At 43.0% G+C, this 21,070-nt stretch overlaps 3 protein-coding genes across 3 annotated transcripts; 1 reads left to right on the forward strand and 2 right to left on the reverse strand.

Annotated features, from left to right (window-relative positions):
• Positions 1-100: 100 nt before the first annotated feature.
• On the forward strand, positions 101-2,247 carry LOC116377912 (glutathione S-transferase omega-1). The gene is made up of 6 exons (XM_031839679.1): positions 101-255; positions 706-814; positions 915-1,137; positions 1,233-1,334; positions 1,489-1,595; positions 1,843-2,247. Exons 1-6 carry the CDS (start codon positions 228-230, stop codon positions 1,991-1,993), a joined length of 720 nt encoding a protein of 239 aa, XP_031695539.1. The 5' UTR covers positions 101-227; the 3' UTR covers positions 1,994-2,247.
• Positions 656-6,294, reverse strand: itprip (inositol 1,4,5-trisphosphate receptor interacting protein). The gene is made up of 2 exons (XM_031839665.1): positions 6,203-6,294; positions 656-4,390 (listed from the first exon to the last, which is right to left on the reverse strand). The coding sequence occupies exon 2, from the start codon at positions 4,331-4,333 to the stop codon at positions 2,738-2,740; it is 1,596 nt and encodes a 531-aa protein (XP_031695525.1). The 5' UTR covers positions 4,334-4,390; positions 6,203-6,294; the 3' UTR covers positions 656-2,737.
• Positions 6,295-6,420: 126 nt separating this feature from the next.
• On the reverse strand, positions 6,421-11,128 carry fas (Fas cell surface death receptor). Its single transcript, XM_031839688.1, has 9 exons — positions 11,058-11,128; positions 10,655-10,737; positions 9,920-10,054; positions 9,689-9,806; positions 9,468-9,523; positions 9,234-9,332; positions 8,988-9,037; positions 8,617-8,638; positions 6,421-8,199 (listed from the first exon to the last, which is right to left on the reverse strand). Exons 1-9 carry the CDS (start codon positions 11,126-11,128, stop codon positions 7,913-7,915), a joined length of 921 nt encoding a protein of 306 aa, XP_031695548.1. The 3' UTR covers positions 6,421-7,912.
• Positions 11,129-21,070: the final 9,942 nt, after the last annotated feature.

Below are 21,070 nucleotides of genomic sequence, written 5' to 3' on the forward strand. Positions count from 1 at the left end.
AGCTTATTGGTGCATTAGCGCCACCTGCTGCTCAAGAGTGTGGAGCAGCCAATAGACTTTCTCAATAGACAATCTTTCCCACAAAACAATAAATAAAACACGCCCTTACCGGAAGTAGGCTAAACGTATATTTCAGCAATAGACGCCTGATATCGCTGTACGCAGTCAGTCACCTGCTGCTCCTCGCGTGCCCAGACTACGATACTTCCAGCACCTGAAGCGTGATCATGTCTACAGAGAAGTGTCTCGCTAAAGGTAAGACTAAAGGTGTTGATGACTCTTATGTAACCTCCTCAGTCCGACGATAACTTGGCATTATTTGTTATAACAGTACAGGTCGTATATATCATCCATTGTAATGTTTCTAATAAAAGTTTATGTTTTCAGACCGCACAATGTTCTCTTTAACATTGTTATCGTATATTGCATTACTGTGTTTTTCTTTATGAATTTATTAACATGGATAAAGTATTTTAATCCTGTAGTTAGTTGGTCGAGGTGGGGCTAAATATACTGTTATATATTTATATACTGATAGTTTAATCTGTAAAAAATCTTTACGTTTTTACAGGTTTGGCATGTAGATTATAAATCGACAAATAAACTAATAACTGTAGCTGTAAGATAAGTTGGTAGCAAACATAAATCATCGCACTCTACATTCGTGCTGAGTCATGTCTGGAAATTGCCATGTTTTTCTTTCAGGGAGTGCCGCACCCGGTCCTGTCCCCAGCAAGCTCATCAGACTCTACAGCATGAGATTCTGCCCCTACGCCGAGAGGACCAGATTAGTGCTGAACGCCAAAGGGATCGAGTAAAGACACGTTTTTATAATTATACTCGTATGTAAAACCATAGCTTCACTACTTTTCAGAACCTGAAATACCTGTGCTTTTTGATTATACAACTTTCAGACATGAAACTATCAATATCAACCTGAAGGACAAGCCGGAGTGGTTCCTTGCGAAGAATCCTCTTGGACTTGCTCCAACCCTGGAGACCTCTGCTGGTGATGTGATATGCGAGTCTGCCATCACCTGTGAATTCCTGGATGAAGTTTACCCGAAGAATAAGCTGCTTCCTTCCTGTGCTCTGGGTAAAGCTAAACAGAAGATGATGCTGGAGAATTTTTCCAAGGTGCACTCTATGAAGACTTTATATCTGGTGTTTTGTTTTGTATACTTTCTACTGTTACTATCAAATAATCCTATTAATGCCACTGTTTACTACAGGTTGTACCATACTTTTACAAGATTGTAATGGGGAAAAATAAGGGCGAGGATGTCTCGGGACCGGAAGCTGAACTGAAAGAGAAGTTTTCCAAATTAAATGAGGTAGGTTGCGAAGTAGAGCGCTCTGGATTCTTTCCACGGTCACCTGATGTGATTTGGTAGATTGTGAAGTTAAACCTGTTCCCAGGACTAAGCGTGGGCACAACTAGTTTACAGTGTTTCGTACAAGGCTGATAAACATCTGTTTATTTCTCAGGACCTGGTTAACAAGAAGACCAAGTTCTTCGGTGAGGACTCCATCACAATGATCGACTACATGATGTGGCCATGGTTTGAGAGGCTGGAGAGCTTTGGGCTGAAATCGTAAGCAATACTCTCCCAAGACATTTCAAAAAATAAATATATTTATGGAAGCATTTCACTCACAAGGTAAAAGTACAAATATGAGGTACAGTACAAAAGTAAGACATGCAAGAAAGGAGCAGGGAATGTCATCAGAAACGAGTCCTCTTCCGTCACCACGTCTGATATGTCGTATTATTTCACGAGGGCGCCTCATGTTCATGTGTTGTATTCAGGTGAATGATTTTGATTCCCGTTGTCTTTGCAGCTTCCTTGACGGCACACCTGAGCTGAAGAAGTGGACCGAGCTAATGTTGGAGGACCCGGCTGTCAAAGCCACAATGCACAGTGTGGACACCCACAAGGCCTTCAACAAGAGCTTCGGGGAGGGGAAACCCGACTACAACTATGGCCTGTAGAAAAGAAGTGACCAAAAGCTTAAAACCGTCCCGTTTATTATTCATACCCATCTTTTGATTGTGTTACTCTGGGGGTCGTGTGTTAGCAAATACTATGATGAGTTGACATTGAAGGGGTGTGTTTTTATTGGCCATTGATTTTGTTATTGAGGTAAAAAATAGGAATCATAATGGAAATGAGGTTCAGTGAAGTAAATTGACTCGATGTGTTTTCAATGATCCAGTGCTTTCTCTAATAAAAACGGTGGATGTAATGACTGGCTTGAATTTTCTGTCTGTTTTAATAAATTAACTACATTAGGACCCCCCCCCACCACCAGACAGTCTAATTTAATAAAGTGAAGACAACAGAGCAGAAATGTAACGGGCAAAATAAAAAGCTTTTTGATAAGCAATACAAAACATTGCACTATTAATAGCTGCCATCAGATCTGCAACAGTATGAATGAAAACCAAAGCACTGCTATACTGTTTAGACTGGCGTATTATGAGAGGTATTTCTGTTCAAATGTTTTCCCAAATGCATTTCTAAAATGATCTTTTAATTAGATTGCTGCTGCTTCTCTTAAAGGCTGACCGATATCTACTGTAAAATCTCTCCTACAGTTGTTGAATTGGAGTCATTTAGTCACACTGGTTACCTTGTCAGGTGTGAAGAAAGCAGCTGCAGCTAAAAAAAAAAAAAATACTTTGTGTCAAGATATCAGCTGTAACTAAAATAAGCCATAGCTCACAGACTTTCATCTAGTCTGTGGCGTAAGTGTGGTGCGTGTACTCTTGTATGAGCACAGGCGCATTTCTCAACATCTCGTGGAAATGCCTGACTGTCGCTGCATGAAGCTCCCTCCGCAGCACCAGGGACCGGAACAGATTGACAGGCTCGGCTTTGCGAAACATCTCGGGAACCTGGACTTCCTCCGGCACTTTACTGTTCCCGATCAGAACGTGATGAAGTCTCTTCTCGTGCAGGCTCCTCTGCAAGAAGCCGAGCACATCCCGGAGCCTGTGCTCCGTACTCTCGACGCTCCACACGGAGGAGGGCCTTTGAGTCAGCAGCAGGTGCAACAGAGCGGTCTTTAAATGGTAGCTAGTGAGGAAACTTTTCCCCGTGAGCGCCGTCTGCTTCCTGTGTAGGAAAGTAACAATCTGAAGGCAGTGTAAATGACAGGAATTCTGCGGTAGGCGTTTAGAGAAATGCTTCAGCAAATTCCGCTCGTAGACGGCAAAAGAGAGGGGCCAGCACGGGTCCGGAGAGCCGTCGCAATCAGACGGGAAGTGCGAGACAAAGTAAGCGTCTGTGTCCTCCAGCTGAACCACCGGTATGATGTTCATCACCATCACTTTCCCAGAAGGGAATTGGATCTTCAGAGCACCGGCGGCGTCCAGGTTGGGAAAAGTGAGCTCAAAGTCGTATTTGTAAGAGATGCGTCCCCACGCTTTGGTGAGCGAGACCTGAAACCACTTCGTGACCTGATCTTTGGCTAAGAAGCGCGTGTTCCTGGAGCACAGCAGTTCATCGGGACTGCGGTCCACCTGGACTGCGTCATCCTCGCCGTGCAACAGACAAAGCATGTCCTCTCCCAGGTTAGCGGAGCCGCAGACGCAGCCCTCCTGGTTCTCCCCAAACCTGCTCACCTTTATCCTGCCGCAGCCCTGCATGTCTGGAGGCACGTCACTGGAGGGGCTGCACCACAGCTGGAACTGGAAGGAGTACGGATCTGGAGGCGAGAAAGGCACTATGAGGTCGCACGTCAGCGGCTTGCACGCCTTCCACGACTCGAACATGCTTCCGATCCCGACGAAGTCCCAGACTTCCATGTCCGCCTGCCTGTCACACACGCTCCTGAGCGAATCCAGCAAGTCGTACGCAAAACCCTCGACGAACTCCCTCACCCGCCAGTTTTCGTGGGCTGAAGTGTAGGTGCATTTGTCGCAGAAGTTGCTCAGGATCTCCTTATCCAGCGCCACCGTCCTCGGGGTGACGGATCCCCCCTCAGAAAGCACGTCTTCATCCTCAACTGGCCGATTTGCTGCGTCGGCGCCAACCTGCACCCTGCCCACCTCGACAGCAAAGAACACAACGAAAGACACAGCGCTCCAAAAGCACCAAATGTAATCTTCCTCCGAGCTGGTTTCTTCCTGCTCCGAGTCCAGCTGTGAGAGCTCTTTCTCCAGCCTCGCCCGCTCCATCTCCAGCCTCTCCTCGTGCATTCGCATCCGAGCCATCAGCTCCTCGTCCTGGTCCGGGAGCGTGGCGTTCTCTTGAGGAAGGAGCAAGGGGTGGTTTAAAATGGCAGCGGCCACCACCATACACACCCGCGCAATGGCCCCCTGCATCATCAGCTCGTTTCTAACGCGCACATTTATGCAGACGTCCGGGCAGCTGCAGCTCAGACCCTGAAACAAAAAAAAGAGAAATTGTTTTGGGTTTTTTTGGGAAGTGGAATTTAGCAAAAATGAGTGTTGATGTGCTGAATAAAATGAATGAAAATCATGGTGTATAAACATTTTTGTAAAGCACTCCACCCAAGGGGGAAGCACAGATTATCCCTCTAAATATAGAGGCAGTGGGCTGAGTGAATCAGGGAGTGACGCACTCGTCCAGTATCAGTCCCTTTGGTCCCCCTTCTCCGATAACCCTCTTTAGTTACCAACATTGTGCCTGTTAGCATTTACATCCTGTTAACATTCTGTCCAAAATAAAATGAGTAATGCCTCCCTTTCTGGAAAATGTCCAAAAGATTATATATATGATGAAATTCAGCTTGTAAGTGAAACAATGTGGGAAACACTGACACTATTAGCTTCTTTCCTGGACGTCAGATAACCGACAACTCTTGCAATATATTGCAGAGAAGAGGAAATTACATAAGTATGTTGCTTATGTTCCAAGCTTTCAGTAGAAGCTAAAGAGAGAACTGCACTGGTGAGGATAGACTGAATCTAACCATCACCATTATAATCTTTAAAGGAATACAAGGTGTTTGAGGCTTCCTTCATTCGGCAAACTAAGTGAACAAGAAATGGGAAGTACACGTACATCATGATGTCACTGTAAGATCATGAGAGCATGAGCTGTTCTGTCAAGACTTGAGCGTTAAAATGACAGCGGTAATGGCCGAGTATGTGCGGCCACAGAGCCGGGGAAACTTCCCATGACTTACTCACTGGACTGTTTTCCAACGCTTACATGGTTCAGTCCATCCAAACAAACACAAAGCCGGACAGAGAGAGGCCTGTGCAGTATAGTTCATTAAAAATCATCTGGGATCATCTGTTGTTACAGAACATGCAGTCCACATGAACAAGGCCAGAATCCTGTGCTACTCAATTTTCCTCTGAAAGATTTCAGTTACAACGTTAAGTGCTAAGGCCGCTATGTAAAACTACTCTGGTAACAGTAAAACTACTAAAGGTACATGACTGATTACTGAATAGAATTCTACACAACTATATTTCGGAGGGTAATATTGTACTTCAGACTATAAATACAAAAAAAGGAGTCAACTATTACATTGTGATGTAATATTACAGAATCAACCTTCACCAGCTGCAACATTAAAGTGATGTACGCATTGTTGCATCAGTAAAAGTCAAAGCCAATAATAATAATACATAAATTAATATGAAATTGATCACTATGCATGATGAGTACTTTTGCAAGTTTATTTTGATGCAAATACTTTTGTAGGGTAGTCATTTTGAAAGCAGGAAATAGCATACTTGATACGTGATATTGCTACTTTTATTTGAGTAAAAGTAGCAATAAGGAGTACTTTTGCACTTATTCTAAGTACATTAGAAGGCCTCAATGTGAAGTTGAAACACCCACTATGACGTAACGGTGTACAGTGACGCCTCTCACACACACACACACACACACTGCCAACGGTTACCACCTCTGTTGTCTCAGCAACACAATAGTAATCCGCTCATCACGGAAATGTCGCGGCAGCAAAAAAAAAAACGTTATTCCTGACACACGTGTCACTTTACATCTAACACACTGGGCTCTGTAGTAGCTCTCGTGTTAAGCATTGAAGCAAAAAAAGCGACAATTAAAACGTTTACATTCCAGGAAATATACGCAGCATCATTTGGGCAACACATTTGCATGTTTAACGACTTTGAACTCGCTCTTCGTTGATGTAAACGTGAAGAGAAGTACATTAAAAAGATTAAAGTGTGAGAAAGCGGTGATAAACCTACCTTTGTGCTGCTCTCTGTCTAAGGTCATGGTGGTAAACGTATGTTGGCGGCTCTCTCCGGTGAAAGCGGCCTCATGAAAAACCTGTGTGAACAACGAGGGGAACTATTTCGCAGCTCTTGACTTATTTCCTGACTATGCGCTCCACCCATGGACAGAGACACCGCCCAGTTACCCCCTCTTCATCCCAAATAGAGCTGTGACCTGTTATATACAGTCTATGGCTGTGAACATGTTATGAATGGTGTGCACATTGACATGCAAAGACTCACTGTCGGTTGCACTTATGCTGCTGTAATTGTGCAATTTTGTGTGGCCTACTTTTATTGACAGTTTTATATTCCTTTATATCCATTTGAATACAAAACATACGGTCACCTTGTAAAAAATGTGACATAGGAAATATTGTTGGAGGAAACAAATATTAACTAACCATTAACAAACCATTAACTAACTTTTATCTAACTAAACTACTCCAAAGAACCCTGCAATCAAAATGTTACTTGTGTAAAAGTATGGAAGTATAATCATGAAAATGTAGCCAACTTTTTATTTTATAGTCGATTATTTTATTTTGCAGAACTTGGATGATTAGAAAATCTGTAGTTTTGAAACCCCTAAAAACGTAATCATCAGCGGACGGTCTAAATAAAAGCATTTCTTTGCAATATTGCTAATTTCCACACTTTTAAGCCGACTTAAAACAAACGCAGTTTACCGTGGAAGAACTACCGAAACCCCTTACTTACTTATAATACCTCAACATACTACATTAAAACATGTACTTCAAGGAATAGTTCAACATGTCATGCTGAATCAGCATTCCAAGTATTAAGGGGTGCAGTAATGTTACTGTTACAAAATAAGAGCGTAAAATAGCAGGAACAATACAGATACACATTTCTAAGTACTTATAAGTAACACTTGGCCAATATTTTAGTTTATAGAGTACGATTTTCACCAGAATTGCTTTTAAATGTGGGACTTATGAAATGACTATAGATACAGTTAGCGCAACAAGCCAAGGAAAGGGCAGTAGAAGTGTATTAGTTCTCTATGAAGATGGTCTGTGGTATTCTGGTTTTAAGATTAGGGAAGGACGACTGAACAGAAAAATCTGTCTATGAGCAATAGACAATAGACCACTCACAACATATTAGGAGCCAACAGTGAAATGTTTCCTAAAAATACATTTAATGAGGTTTAATACACAATACAAGCTGTGGCACAAATGGACTTTGTAAAACAAAAATGAATACTGTAGCCGAGGATTTTCTTTTAAAAGCAGCAAAGCTGTGTTCTTGCCTCCTTACACCGGCGCGAGTCAGGCGAGAAGGGCCAAGAGCTGGACGGGACGGAGAGTTTTGTAGTTTCAGGGACAGGCAGAGCTGCATCACAGGAAGTCCTGGGGTGTCTGTGTCTGTTGTCCACTGAGACCCTAGTTTAGTATTGGGATGAAGATTTCACACGTAGGTGTGAAAACGTTTCCCGGGGGGTTGGTGTTGTCTTAAACTCAAATCAGGCTTTTGTCTGAACAAACAGGCCCAAGTCATTTTTTCTGTTCAAATAGCCACAAGGTGAAAGCTGAGTCTTTGTTCTAAGCACACAATGTCAGACCCCAACACAAAGTACAAGACAGAGAGACTGACAAACTGAGTTCAAAATAATAATTCATACCGACAGCACTGCAAATATTTAAAAAGTGCTCACATTCAAGCAGGAAGTTGTGAGCTAGACAATATTTCCATCACCCTCTCTGCTGTGGTCCTTTTGTCATTTTGATCAAGGATTTTGATCAAGTTCTTTGAAGCCTCCTTTCCCTGCTTCTCCATCCATTTGTTTAGTAGTTGAACTGTCTGCTCCTGACTATCATCAGGGTTGTCCAGTTGACAAGACTCAATATCCTTTTCTGATATTCCGCTGCGCCTTGCTACATCCCGCATATCCTTCCATCCAATCGCTTTTGCAATGTCAGAGCGGTGAGGCTGGAGATCAACCACTGGAGATACGTTAAAGACAGGGAAAGTGGGGATTAATGTGATAAAGGCATTTTGATTCTAATGGACAAAAAAACACCAATCTGGCCTGTTTCCAGACCTCTAAATCGCTGCTCACATCTTAAATGTTTTCAGTGATTAATTTAGGTCTGGTGTTGTACTAACCAGTTAGAAGTAAGTACTTAGAAACATAATATGTTCCTCACTACTTGGTTAGGACAAGACTAAATAAAATACAACCCTCCCAAACAGAAATCATCTAACATACGCACAATATCAGACTGAATATTGACATAAAATGAAATGTCAATGCAGTCTGATTATCAATTGATCATGTATTTAATCTATAGTGTAGAGAAATATCAATTAAAGGTCCGATATTGCATTAATACAAAAAGGACTTCTGGGGCATTTCTTACCTTTAAGAAGCTGCCGCATCTCCTGTGAAACAGAAGAAGCATGAATGTTAATTTAGTAGTAATTTAACGCCACAGTGATAAAATAACAAACTGCTCACATAGGCTTTACAAACACGCCACAGCACAGTAGAAGTGACACAGAGCAATGACACCAACACGGACAGCAAAGGTTTCAGACAACTAACCTGCACCTCCCATAGAAAGGGGCAGCTATGTCAACATTAGAGGAGAGACAGAAAAGTGTTTATCATACATGCACATGTGTACACGTGTGACAACAGAGGAGAGATAAAACAGGACAACGGACAAACGTCTTAACAGCTGGTCAGAGGGTTACAAACGGAATGAAAGAGATAACGAGAATAACTTACCACATCAGAAGCAACATTTGTCAGTTGGTCTGGGTTAAATGTTCTCGTCCCTAATGAGATAAATCATGTAAAAGACACACATGTATTATTGAGTAGATACAAAAGCGTTTGATTTGAACGTGAACAGAACCTCGAGGTAATATTACTGAACTTTCCTAGTTTTATTGAGAAACACACGAGGTTCTAGTGTCCTCTACATATATATATATATATATATACATATACATACAGTTGAGAAATACTCACGGTAGCGTTTGCATATACAATATGCAATAAGAGCAACTAAGAGAGTTCCAATGAGTGATCCTACGATACTGCTGATTATTACCCCGTTGTTATTTACCTCTGAAACACAAAAAACACATTATATTTTAGCACAAACAAAATTATAACACTTCTGTTTATAAATTACATGGCAATCTCCGAACCGAGACCATCATGGTGCAATGATGCAAAACTAAACCAAACCTTCAATTTTACCATTGCAGACTGTGTTATTGTGGGCTGAACAGGCTACTTTGGTGCCCTCCGGACACCTTTAACCAAAAGAAAAGAAAGAATGAGTGAGACAAAATGTATTATTTCTTTAAAATTCTGCTGGCAGTCTATGGGAACAGGACAATAAACACGCTGTGACCCTGTTTTTAAGAAGCTATATATACATCTTCTAGTTTAGGGATATTAGAAGGAGCAGAACTTACTCTTTACAAGGGTTGCAGAGTATACATGTTTCTGTGCCACTGCTGCAATAGTGATCCTGTTTACACCGGCACTTAGTGTCAACGGCAGAGGTACAGGGTTCCTTCTCCTCGAGATTGGCTAAAAGGACGGTAAAACCACACAACTGACATTAGAGGGGCCGACCAAACTTGGCTTTGAACTGTATTTTTCCTAAATAAAAATTAACGAAACAGTGATGTCCTGTTATATACCATTAGGTTGTGAGCAGGATGTGCAGGGCTCACAGGAGTCCAGGTTATTAGGCTGACTGCTGTAAGTTTTTGGAGGACATCTTTCGCATTTTCCATATTGTAGATCCGTAGTGCAGTGGTCCTTCAAGTACTGACCTACAGTATGGAGACACATGGCTCATGATTTACACACCTTCACAGAAAGCCACATACAAACATATTCTAGACGATACTGTACCACTTTTCCAGAAAAACCATCTTAAAATGCATGTTATCTGTCTGCAGTGACTGAAGGTTTTGCGTGATGGGCCTCTGTCCAACAACACAAAAGATCCACTCGCTTGTACGATGTAGACCTACCTACCTCACAGGTTGAGTTTACAGGTAAAGAGGCTGGGACGTATTACGTCATGAAATACTGCCCAGGGGCCCCAGACCACAAGGGCCCAAAGGACCATGACATGTGCATCAGGTACTCTGTGGTTAATTTATTGCACAATAAAAACTGAAATGTTCAGGGAAGACTTCCTGCATTTATTAGTTTGTTTACCTTTTCTTGAGGCTCATGTCAAAGGGCCCTGCATCAAAATGTTGTTTTCTTGCACTATATAAAGAGTCTGTCAATCACATTGTAACCAGACTTGATTATTTGCCGCCCTCTTCATTAAAGAAGGCTGCAGAATGTGTGAACTGATTTTCAAGACATTATTTAGGTTGAAAGTGAACTTCTACACACACAGCCTAACCACTACCTACCTGTACTACACAGACAACATCTCCTTCCGCTGTCATCGTACGTCCCATCGACGCAGGGATTGCTGCTCTCGATCCCCTCCGCCCTGCAGAGGAAGCGACAAAAACGAAAGTGAAAGTAAGCTCACTCGAGCCCCACCTAAGCCTTAAAACCACATATATCTATATCTAATATCACACGTAGCTCTACCCATCCCTTTTCCCAAACCGTATCAGTCGTCTCTAACTACGAATGAAGCGTTAACCCAAATTAAACTGCTAACGTTGACCGAGAGACCACCGGAACACGATCCAGGGGTAAAATCAGTTAAGGCCAGCTTTACAGACTTCTACGTAACACCTGTAACATACCGCGTAACTTCGAGCTCACACACTTCACATCAGTTGTCTGTGTCACTGTACTTACACATACACATGGATCGAGAGCAACACAAAGGCGATAAACCACACGGGGAACTTGCTTGAACCGGCATCCATCCTGCTGCTACTTGATAGAATGATGTAACTGGTGTAGGACATGCCCTGCCTAGTGCGAACTGGGCGGCGACTCAAGATGGGACTTTTTTTCCCCTCACTGCCTGCTTACAATATAGCCTGTAGTCAACAGCTCTGTAGGGGTTTCTACTGTATGTTCACAACTGTATGTTATGATAAAACTTAATTTATGCTGTAATTTGGTTATCATCATTGCCAAATGTAATGCAATATCTCTGTGTTTTGGAAACCCCCGACATTAGGGCCATATACAGGGCATTAGAAAGGGCGTTAGTCAGTTAGCTGTTTATTCATTGTCTATTGACTGTACTTTTTTTTTACCAACAGGTTCTAAATTGTGTTTCAAAGCCCTCTCCATGATACGAGGAATGTGTTTCTAGGGCTTTTATCGACTATTTTTGTAGGCCCTAAAAGTAACCAAGTTCAAAACATGCACCACGTGTGTTTCTCTACCTCAATGGCAGCAATGGATCTGGTTAATAGGCCTCAAACTCACTGTCACCTCAGATTGTGCCACTGGGGGGTGATATTGCTCTTTGTAAGGTATGAAGGCTGGAGGAGTTTGCTAAAAGTCGAATTCATAGTCACATATATTCAAACTAGAGAGTGTTTAAAAGATTGAATACAAACAGCAGATGTTCTATACAACAAAACGGCCTGGACCTAAACTACCGAGCTTACCTGCCTGAATTTTGTAATGCATTCCTTTTAAATCATACTTTAATTGTGTTGTCAGCACCCAGTTGTAAAGTGTAAAAACATGCATCTTTGCCATATCAGCACGACCAGTTACTGACTCATTTCTGTCTTTTTTTTTCTGTTCCTGAACAGGGAATCAGCACAATAAAGATATAAAAAAGCTTATGTAGGTAAGCAAAGCACGGCACAGCTGGATAGCTGCAACCCTGGTGCCATAATAACACACGAATCATTGCAATCTCACTCTTTGATTTATAAAGTTACTGTGGAGTGAATTAATGATGTTCTTAATGTGCCATACAAGCCATTTCTGTAGCAGGAAATGCTTTATGTCTGTGCCACTAAGAAATGAATGCCTCACACATCCACCTCATACCCCTAAAAAAAAAAACGCCATATTTGTTTGATCTCCGCCAAGTGTAGTTAACAGTAAATTTATCTTTGAACAAAAGCGAAGGAAAAAAGTATTTGGCTGGGGAATAAGAACTTAACTTGAAGGAGAACTCCTGTGGGATTTGGTTGTTTTTGCAAGTGTATCAAATTTCAGGCCTTTGTAGTCCCAGGGAGTCCCGGTGTCGGATTTGTACCAGTCTGCTGCCTGCTCATTTGGCCCACTTACAGAGCAAAATTAACACACACACACACACACACACGCACGCACGCACGCACACACACACACAGGTGTTTTAGAAAGTCATGAATTAATTGTTTTAGCCACCCAAGCAGCATGGCAGTGTGGCAGTGTCGGTTCCGTCTCAAAAGCCATTGGCTGGATGACCAATGAAATTAAAATTATTACAGACATTTGTGGTCCGCAGAGGATGAATACTAATGCGTTTGGTGATTCCCTGACCTTTCTTTTCTTTGAGTGAAGTGTTTCCACAACTGTCGGACGGACAGGACTTATCAGTGCCATCACCAGGTCAAATCTTTGTTTCTCAAAGTTTATGAGCAAATGTGTGCAAAGCTAATGGCATTCCCATCCATCTCAGCTGAATGCTGAACATCATCAACTTTATACTAAATCAGTTTGTTAACGTTGTCATCGTGAGAATGTTAGCAGGCTGACATTAGCATTAGCTCAAAGTACCACAGTACCAGAGTACTTCCTCACAGAGCCGCTAGCGTGGCTGTGGAGTCTTCATACTTTTAGAATTGATGGCTTCCTCCCTCAGCTGCTAGCTTTGAGGATAAATAAGTGGATGAGTTGGACACGGTCTTCTTGGCACAAGCTCCTGTATTTAGTTTGCTCGTTCTCTGTTTTGAGTGGGCTACTGCTTAATGTAACACCGGCCTATACAACTGTTACCAGTAGGCCACAATGAGAGCACGACTCTCCTCCACTCTGCTGAACTGCAACAAAACCAAATAGCTGCAAAACCACCAGCAGAAAAGTGCAGCTCGTAGATTTCAGCTCTGTGGAAAGAACATTATCATCCACGGCCAATGTTGTTCCGCCTTCCCATCGCCCCCCAGCTCATATGCAGAATAAGGCAAAGTAATGGCTCCACTGAGATAGAGGGGAGGAAAAATAAAATGGAATAAGACAATCTTTTTGTTGTTAGGAGGAAGCTGCTGGAAGGGACCGTGTTGCAGAGCCTCCCCGGAGACACAGAAGAGGAGGGAGGAGATGAGCCGAGGAAGCAGAAGGTAACAGCTCTTCTGGTTGGGTAAAAGAAGCGCCAGACGGAAAGACAGAACACTTCTATGGTCGTGATTGATTCTGCGTGCTGAAGTTCATTAATGCTGTATTGCAATATAGTCGGTTTCATAGATTTGGTTAACTATAATCACGATGCACAGGGTCTTTTTTGGGGGAAATTGGGTCACAACAGTGTTAACCTGAAACTCTGAATAACCAGCAAAGCAAAAATCAAATGTTTTCCAGAAATGTTACTGCATGCATGTCAGTGCCACGTTGAAATACCCACCTCTAAAGTATACGATGCATCTATTCGTTTCAAATGTCATGCATGTTGAGGAATGAGCGCTTCATATTTGATATTTTCTTCCATAAAGTTATGTCTCTTCCGTAACTTGAGCTGGAGCACTCCTTTTATAGAGCCGAAGCGTCGAGGCCTACAGGTAGTCATCACAATCCATGAATGCACTGAGGGTAATGGTGAATACTTCCAAAGGGATCGGCTTCGCTCTTTCACTTCACAGAAGCTATACTGCTGCGACTTGACATTGAAACATAACCACCGTGACAGTTCTCACTTGAGTCTGCCTCAAAGTGAATATTTGAAACATTCACCTTAAAAAGAATCAGACTGGTGAGACTGGCAGTATATGCGGGGCTCCTGTTCAGAAGCTGAAGGCGTGGTATTGGATTATTCAGACAGGGATATCTCTATTTGGGATATCTTGAATTCTTTAAGAGTGAAAGACGAAATAAGGACAAGATGTCTACTGCGAACCGCTTGTCTGCCTCGTAATGTGACCAGTAGAGAAGAAACTGGGACGGGGGGGACTAACCTGATGCTTCTTCTTCACACACACAGAACAGGAAGAGACTCATGCTGCTCTTCAACTACAGGAAATAACCTCTGTGCTGATGACGCATGTCTCAGGGGGAATGCTCAGCAAGTTCTGTAGATCTGAAGCGTACTGTGCACTCTGTAACTGCACGAGCAGCAGGGCTGTGCAAAGCCGTGCAACATGTTGCAGCACTGACACACACACACACACACACACTCTCTGATAGTCAGACATTTGTTTGAGTGCAGCTTTGTGCCTTACATTAAAAGTAAGGATTGTGTTCATCACTAAATCGTCAGCAGCAACTACAAGATCTCCCTGTCTTTCTCTCCCTCAGCACCAGCATACACACATGCAGACAAACTAGATGAAAAGACGTGAATCTGTAAAGCTGCCACAAGACGATATGTCTGTGCAGAGAGATTTCACTCCCCCCCCCCTCGCAACACGTCCAGCGGTCTGCCTAATTGGAGTCGAGCGCATCTGTGGGCAAGGGAGTCGGCGTCTGCACATGGAAGGGGGATTTGGCCGAGAGCATTCATTCACTGGGGCTGTCTGGTGGGGAAGACAATGGCGAGGAGTGCAGATTGGACATCTTGTTCCCAACTGTGCCGAGCACTTTTCCCCCAGCACAGAGGAAAGACAAGAATAATGTCGTTGAATGTCCCATAGAGATGGATTTATTGGGACTATTGATATTGGAAAATCCAGTTAGGGACTTAATGAAAACAGAGCGGCAGCAGGGAGAGACTGAGCCGAGCCTGTAGGCCGGGACAAACTGAGTCCAAGCCTGCCTGTGTTGTCCTTTACCTGTCCTCTCCGTCCTCCAGCCGTTTGTTGTTCGTCTCAACCATAACATGAAAGGGCGTCTGACCTCGAGGACAACCCCTCTCCTATTTCTGAGTCCGCCCTCGTGCAGAATAAATGAACGTTTTATATGTCTGTGCTCCTCTCATTCCCCTTAACCTCGTTTCTGAGGTTTACATCAGAGATTCTCAGTCAAGGCTACATCCGCCGCTGCCAGGGAGTACGTGGTATTAACATTTGTTTAAACAAAAAAAGTATATACAATATTAAGTGAACTGTAACGCTGTAACAAAATATTGAGAATGTGTGAAAACTAACATGGTTATAGCGAGGAGATCAGTTGAAACTGCAGTTGAGTAATGATTACACAGTTGAAACTGGTGGATTTAAGGTTGAAACGGTTAAAAGTAATGGATACATGGCTGATAATCCAGCTTCTGCTCCTTCAAGTAGTATTACAAATGCAAACTAAAACCAAAACTACTTAATAATGGAAAGTGCAAAATATTGTATTGTATTACATTTTCACAAGTGTAACATTCGGAATATAAAAGGTGGCGTCAAAGGAGGGTTAATTAAGTTCCTCTGTACAGAACCGTGGTGCTACATGACAGAAAAGGTTGGGAAACGGTGATCTACATCGTCTGACTTCCAGCGTGTGGATACACTTTGCACAGGGCTGCACAATCCTTTCACTTTGTTATTCTAATAACAGAACATGTTCAGAAATGTCACATCTGGATTAGAATCAAAAGACAGTGATAAACAGTCACAAGATACGAGCATCGGATTTCTTTTCGTGTGCAATAGTTCATGAGAAATATGATAAAATCTTCAACAACTTTGTGTTCAGATAGTCAAACAAACAGAGAGAAAAAAACAGTGAGATGAGAACACGAAACTCTTCTATTTCACCCACACAGAAAACACACACACACACACACACACGCACGCACACACACACACACACACACACAGCACTTACACACATGAACACACATGGCTATCACCTCCCACCCACCAGCCTGGAAAATATTAACCTTTTCATCTCATGTCACCTTTTCATCTAACTTCATGCATCACACAGACACAGACACGCTGCACACACATGCACATCACGAGCTGGTGTGAGCACGCAGCGATTCATACACACGCAGATAAAGACAAACAAGGGGCTGCAGATACCTCAGAGGAACTCGAGAGCATTCAGGGAGCGGAGACTCATTTTGGTTAAAGAGGACCAAGCGGCAGGAAACGAGAATCACTGACCCTCCCTTGTGACCAAATTTACAATCTGTGCCTGAAATCAGTTGGAGGAAGAAAGAAAACAGAAAGCTGGAGAAGGAAATGTTTGAGCGTCTATAAATAGAAGGCCCACGTTTGAAAGTATTCTGAAAGGCACGCAGTCATTTATTATTCAGCTCATATTGCTCAATGTGTATCACATATAATGAGTCAAAGAAACCTCACAACCCTGGTTTGGAATCTAGTTTTATTTTCTGACAAGATTTAAAACTCGTGATGAATTTATGAAAGACGTGCGTAAGTCTTTTTAGTAAATACATTCTTATTTATATGTGTTTTTGTGCAGCATGATTTTTTTAAAATAAGACAAACTCACAGAATACCCTGCAGCATCAGGATGCAACCACATAGAAGGACACGGAACTGAAGCTTTACTGTCAATAATTAGATCAAAAACTGCATTTGCCAGAAAGTTGCCTGTAAATCCTAAATCAGTTCAGCCCCTCAAATGCAATAGCAAGCAATCTAATTGTCTCAGATCAGCACCTATAAGCCTGCATGTCTGCTATGTGCGCTGTTTGACTGTCCTCAGACAAAGGTGATTGAAATACTCCGTTTAACCTTCATTTAAGACTTTTTAGCACAACCAACAGTGACGACGGGGGAGGCCGCGTTTTGAGTGCGAGGTGTTATAGCGAAAAACAAACAGCATATTGTGAGCGTGAAGAGGAGAAGGCTTTTGCATTGAAGAGGTGCACGCGGGGCCTCATTCATAATTCAGAGGCGTCGCAGCGATATGAGAGAGGAGGACGCATCTGTCTGCATTACGCCAGTGTTGCCTCTGCGTTGCATCACCCTCCCGGGTGGTTCGTTTTCGAGAGTTTAATACGCTCTCCCTATCAGTTGTGCTCGGGCTGTGGCTAATTTCAGCCTCAGATAAGAGCCGCTATTTGTCACCCAGCTCCTTCGCCCCGTCACAGGGCCCAGAAGGGCCTTCTCTGTCTGACATCTTTGAAGGAGTGCTGACTGGATGAGCTGCCGTTTTGTCTATATGTTACTGGGGACTGTTCAGGGTGCATTATCACACAAGTAAGGATATTATGAACCCGCACTGCTAACTGGAAACCCATCCCCCACATACACATACACACACACGTATAGCTGTCTCCCCACACAAAGAGAGGCGCATGTGCCTTATTACACACACACACACACAGCTGGCTGCTGGTCTGTCTGACCTAGTTTATTTCTGTAGGCTGCTCTAATGAAGGGAGCGAGCGTGGTGTATTATCTGACTGCATCTGATTTGCATTTCTGCCCTGTCACTAGCAGATGGCACGAGAGGTCGAAAGCAGAACTTTTTGGAGGCCCTGTCACACACAACACATACTGCACGTACACAAGCACACGGAGAAGCTTCACACATACACTTGAATGATTAGAAAAGCTGATTTACTACATACGAAATGCTCTTCATATCAAGTCAAAAATAACCATGCTGTGTGTGATAGAGGCGTGCAGGTGCATGTATAGTGCAACTGTGCAGAGGGGCGTGGTGCTCTGAACTGTATTGTTTGGTTTACACCCTCCGGTGTTGCACTCTTCGTGCTTAAATAGGAAGGAAGTGATGAATCACACTCTTATTTGTGGTAGTGGTGAGTGTTCAAGTATAGAGAGGGCCTCTCTTTCTCACTTTATCAGACACACACACACTCTCTCTCTCTCTCTCTCTCTCTCTCTCTCTCTCTTGCTCTCTCTCTCTCTCAAGAAATCACAGAGGAAGTGAAAAGACATGAAACCTCAGCACTTTGTCATTTTCTATCTGATGGAGGTCTCTGTCATGGTTGAAATCCTGCAGAAAGAGCGTGATGTTGGGTTAGTTGTGATGATGTGAAATGGCGTGTTTACGTCTCCTGTATTGCATCAGGACATGTAAGGCGTCACAGAGATGAGAGATGATACTGTGCACCATCTTTCTGTTGCCTTATATTCAATCTAATCAAATCTGGCTTTTGTGTGTCGCAGAATGAACACACGGCAGCTTTAAGGCACGTTCTCTCGGTGTGATTTATCTGACTTGTACTGGAGCTCGCGCAGAAACGAGTGGCAATGTCACAGGTGGTGTGTGTGAGTGTGTGTGTCCCACATGTATCTGGATGCACTGACATTTATTTAGATATGGCAGTTTTTAACATCTCGACTGCAGGAGCTGATTGCACATTTTCATGTCATGCGTTCGATGTCACAAATTAAGAATGTAGCTTTCCAACACACACACATACTGTATTCGTGCGCACGTGCCATCAGTCTTTATTTGGAGACAGTAAACATCAGGGTGTGCTCTCACTCTCTTTACCTCTTTCTCGCCCTCTTTCACACACACACACACACACCCACACACACACACTCACACACACACCACATACGTAACTGTTATTTAAGGATGTGGGGACATTTTCCAATGCGGTTTGAGTGGTTAAGCTTTACAATTGTAAAAGTGTAAAAGAGAACGAAATCTGCCACATCGGCTCAACGTAAAGACACGAATGGCTTAAGTGGAGTGGGGGTGAGACCAATTAGATCGAGGCTCACATGAAATGTTGAGCAAAAACAGGCGAAAGACAAAACACAGCGTTGTCTCGCCAGAGAGTAACTTTTCCATGAGCTTCGGTGCTCCTGAGGCTGATTGAGATACAATGACATTGTTCAAATGTTATTCTGTGTTCAAAATCGTGAGCTAAGTTCAACCAGCATGCTACTTGAGCTTGAAACCTTTCCTCTAATGTCTTTTGCTCTCACAATTTTCTTTGATACGGCCATCTCCTCTCTGACTCATCCTTCAGGTCTCGAGTGTATTGTGGTGAACCGCCGTCAAATTCGCTCAATTTTAATATCCTTTTTCTCTCCAGCGTCCGTTCTCCCTTTCCGTTCCGTCTCTCGTTAGCAAAGGTTAAGTTCTAGTTCAATGTAGATTGCTTTAAATAATGCATATTTCTCATTAAATATAAATGAGATAGCTTTTTAAAAAAAAAATATATATATTGTAAATTACGCAGAGTAGGTCAATCATGTGAGCTGAAATAGTTCAATATTGGGACAGAAATGCCAGACAGGGTTGAATTGGGTTCTCTCTGCATTCAATGTGGCCTTTGGGTTTTTATAAGCGATAGAGAAGACTAGTCATTAACTCACAGGGAGCTAATTGTGTGGTTGGTGCTGCAGTTTAAACAAGCCAAAACTCTGCGTGTTACGTCGGGGTGCTTTAGCTCCATTATTACAGGTAACACAGGTTCACAAGTGGAGGAGTTTCACCAAATTTTTCAATAATTCACACGAGCATTTGTGCCCTTTTTATATGTTGACAGCATCACCGCTGTGCCATCCTCGCTTCAGGTGTTCTCTGTGACAGTCTCGGGGACGGCCACATTGTGTGCTGTCTCTTCACACCAGCAATTGTGTCATTTTTTACCTTAAAACCTGTTAGCTACACAACAGTCTGGGCTTTTTGTGTCTTGCTTAAATGGTCGCTAGTGGAACCGACATAAGCCGGTGTGTTTATCTGTTATTGTCTGCGGCTGTGAGCATGTGCTATGGGTGTCCTCTGTGTGTATGTGTATTTGGGATGCTGTGGTGCATGGATGTGGATATCATATGTGTGTGTGTGTGTGTGTGTGTGTGTGTCTCTGAGGGTGTTAGCGGGGGTCATCTAAACCAGATCTGCAGCAGAATCGCTTGAGAGGCAGAAGCATAATCTGTAGCTGGCTTTGTGCACCCAGATTAAAGTGATGATGTTTTAAACCTTTCTCACGGCCGCAATATGCCTTTGCTTCTCCCTCCCTGCTTCTCGGTATGTGTGTGTGTGTGTGTGTGTGTGTGTGACAGCAGATCCACACAGCCGGGTTCAAGAAAAGGACACCTTCACCCACTATTTATGAAACGAGGAGCTTTAGCACATTATCTGAGACAACACACGCACGTTCTGTTCATCTATTAATTTGCCATCAGCGTGGTGTAGCTGCAGCGTATCTTCTCCAGTGTTTGAGGGGAAACAGCTGCTAATCCTAATCCCCCCCCCCCCCCCACACACAAGGGATTCGGTCAAATCACAGGCCCTTTAAAAAGCTCTGGCTGGCTGGTTGAGTGGCTGGTTGACTGGCAGGATCTGAATGAGAGGATGGACAACTCCCGTGACTGACGTCCACTCGGCCTCCAGAAAGTATGTCACTTGTTTGTACAAGTATGAAACACACACACTCCAGAAATTTCCATCGCACACTGCTTCTCCAGGGGTATCGGCCAATATGGTGAAAAAAATAGCTTTACCCGTAGACATCTGCAGACAGGAAGAAAGGTTTTTAATGAATGCATACCGTACTGTTGAATAGATTAGACAAAGAGACGTTTTGGCTGACAGAATTCACAATGTTCGATATCTTTAATCCGAGAGGAAACCGGCGTACTATCTGGGCAACTGTTTAAAGGAATAGTTTGACATTTTGGGAAATATGCTTATTAGTTTAGCATAAAGCTAGCCTGGCTTTGTCCAAAGGTTAAACAGAATCAGTCTTGTTGTCTCTGTGTGGTTTCCAGGCAACCACTGAAGACTTTAGGAAGTCACTGAGTCCGGCCAAAAAATAGTCAATAGTCACTACATGGAACATCATGTAGAAAACTTGATGGAAATATGGTATT

The sequence above is a fragment of the Anarrhichthys ocellatus genome, unplaced genomic scaffold (genome assembly GCF_004355925.1).
Source record: "Anarrhichthys ocellatus isolate YVR2014 unplaced genomic scaffold, GSC_Weel_1.0 scaffold3, whole genome shotgun sequence".
NCBI lineage: Eukaryota > Metazoa > Chordata > Actinopteri > Perciformes > Anarhichadidae > Anarrhichthys > Anarrhichthys ocellatus.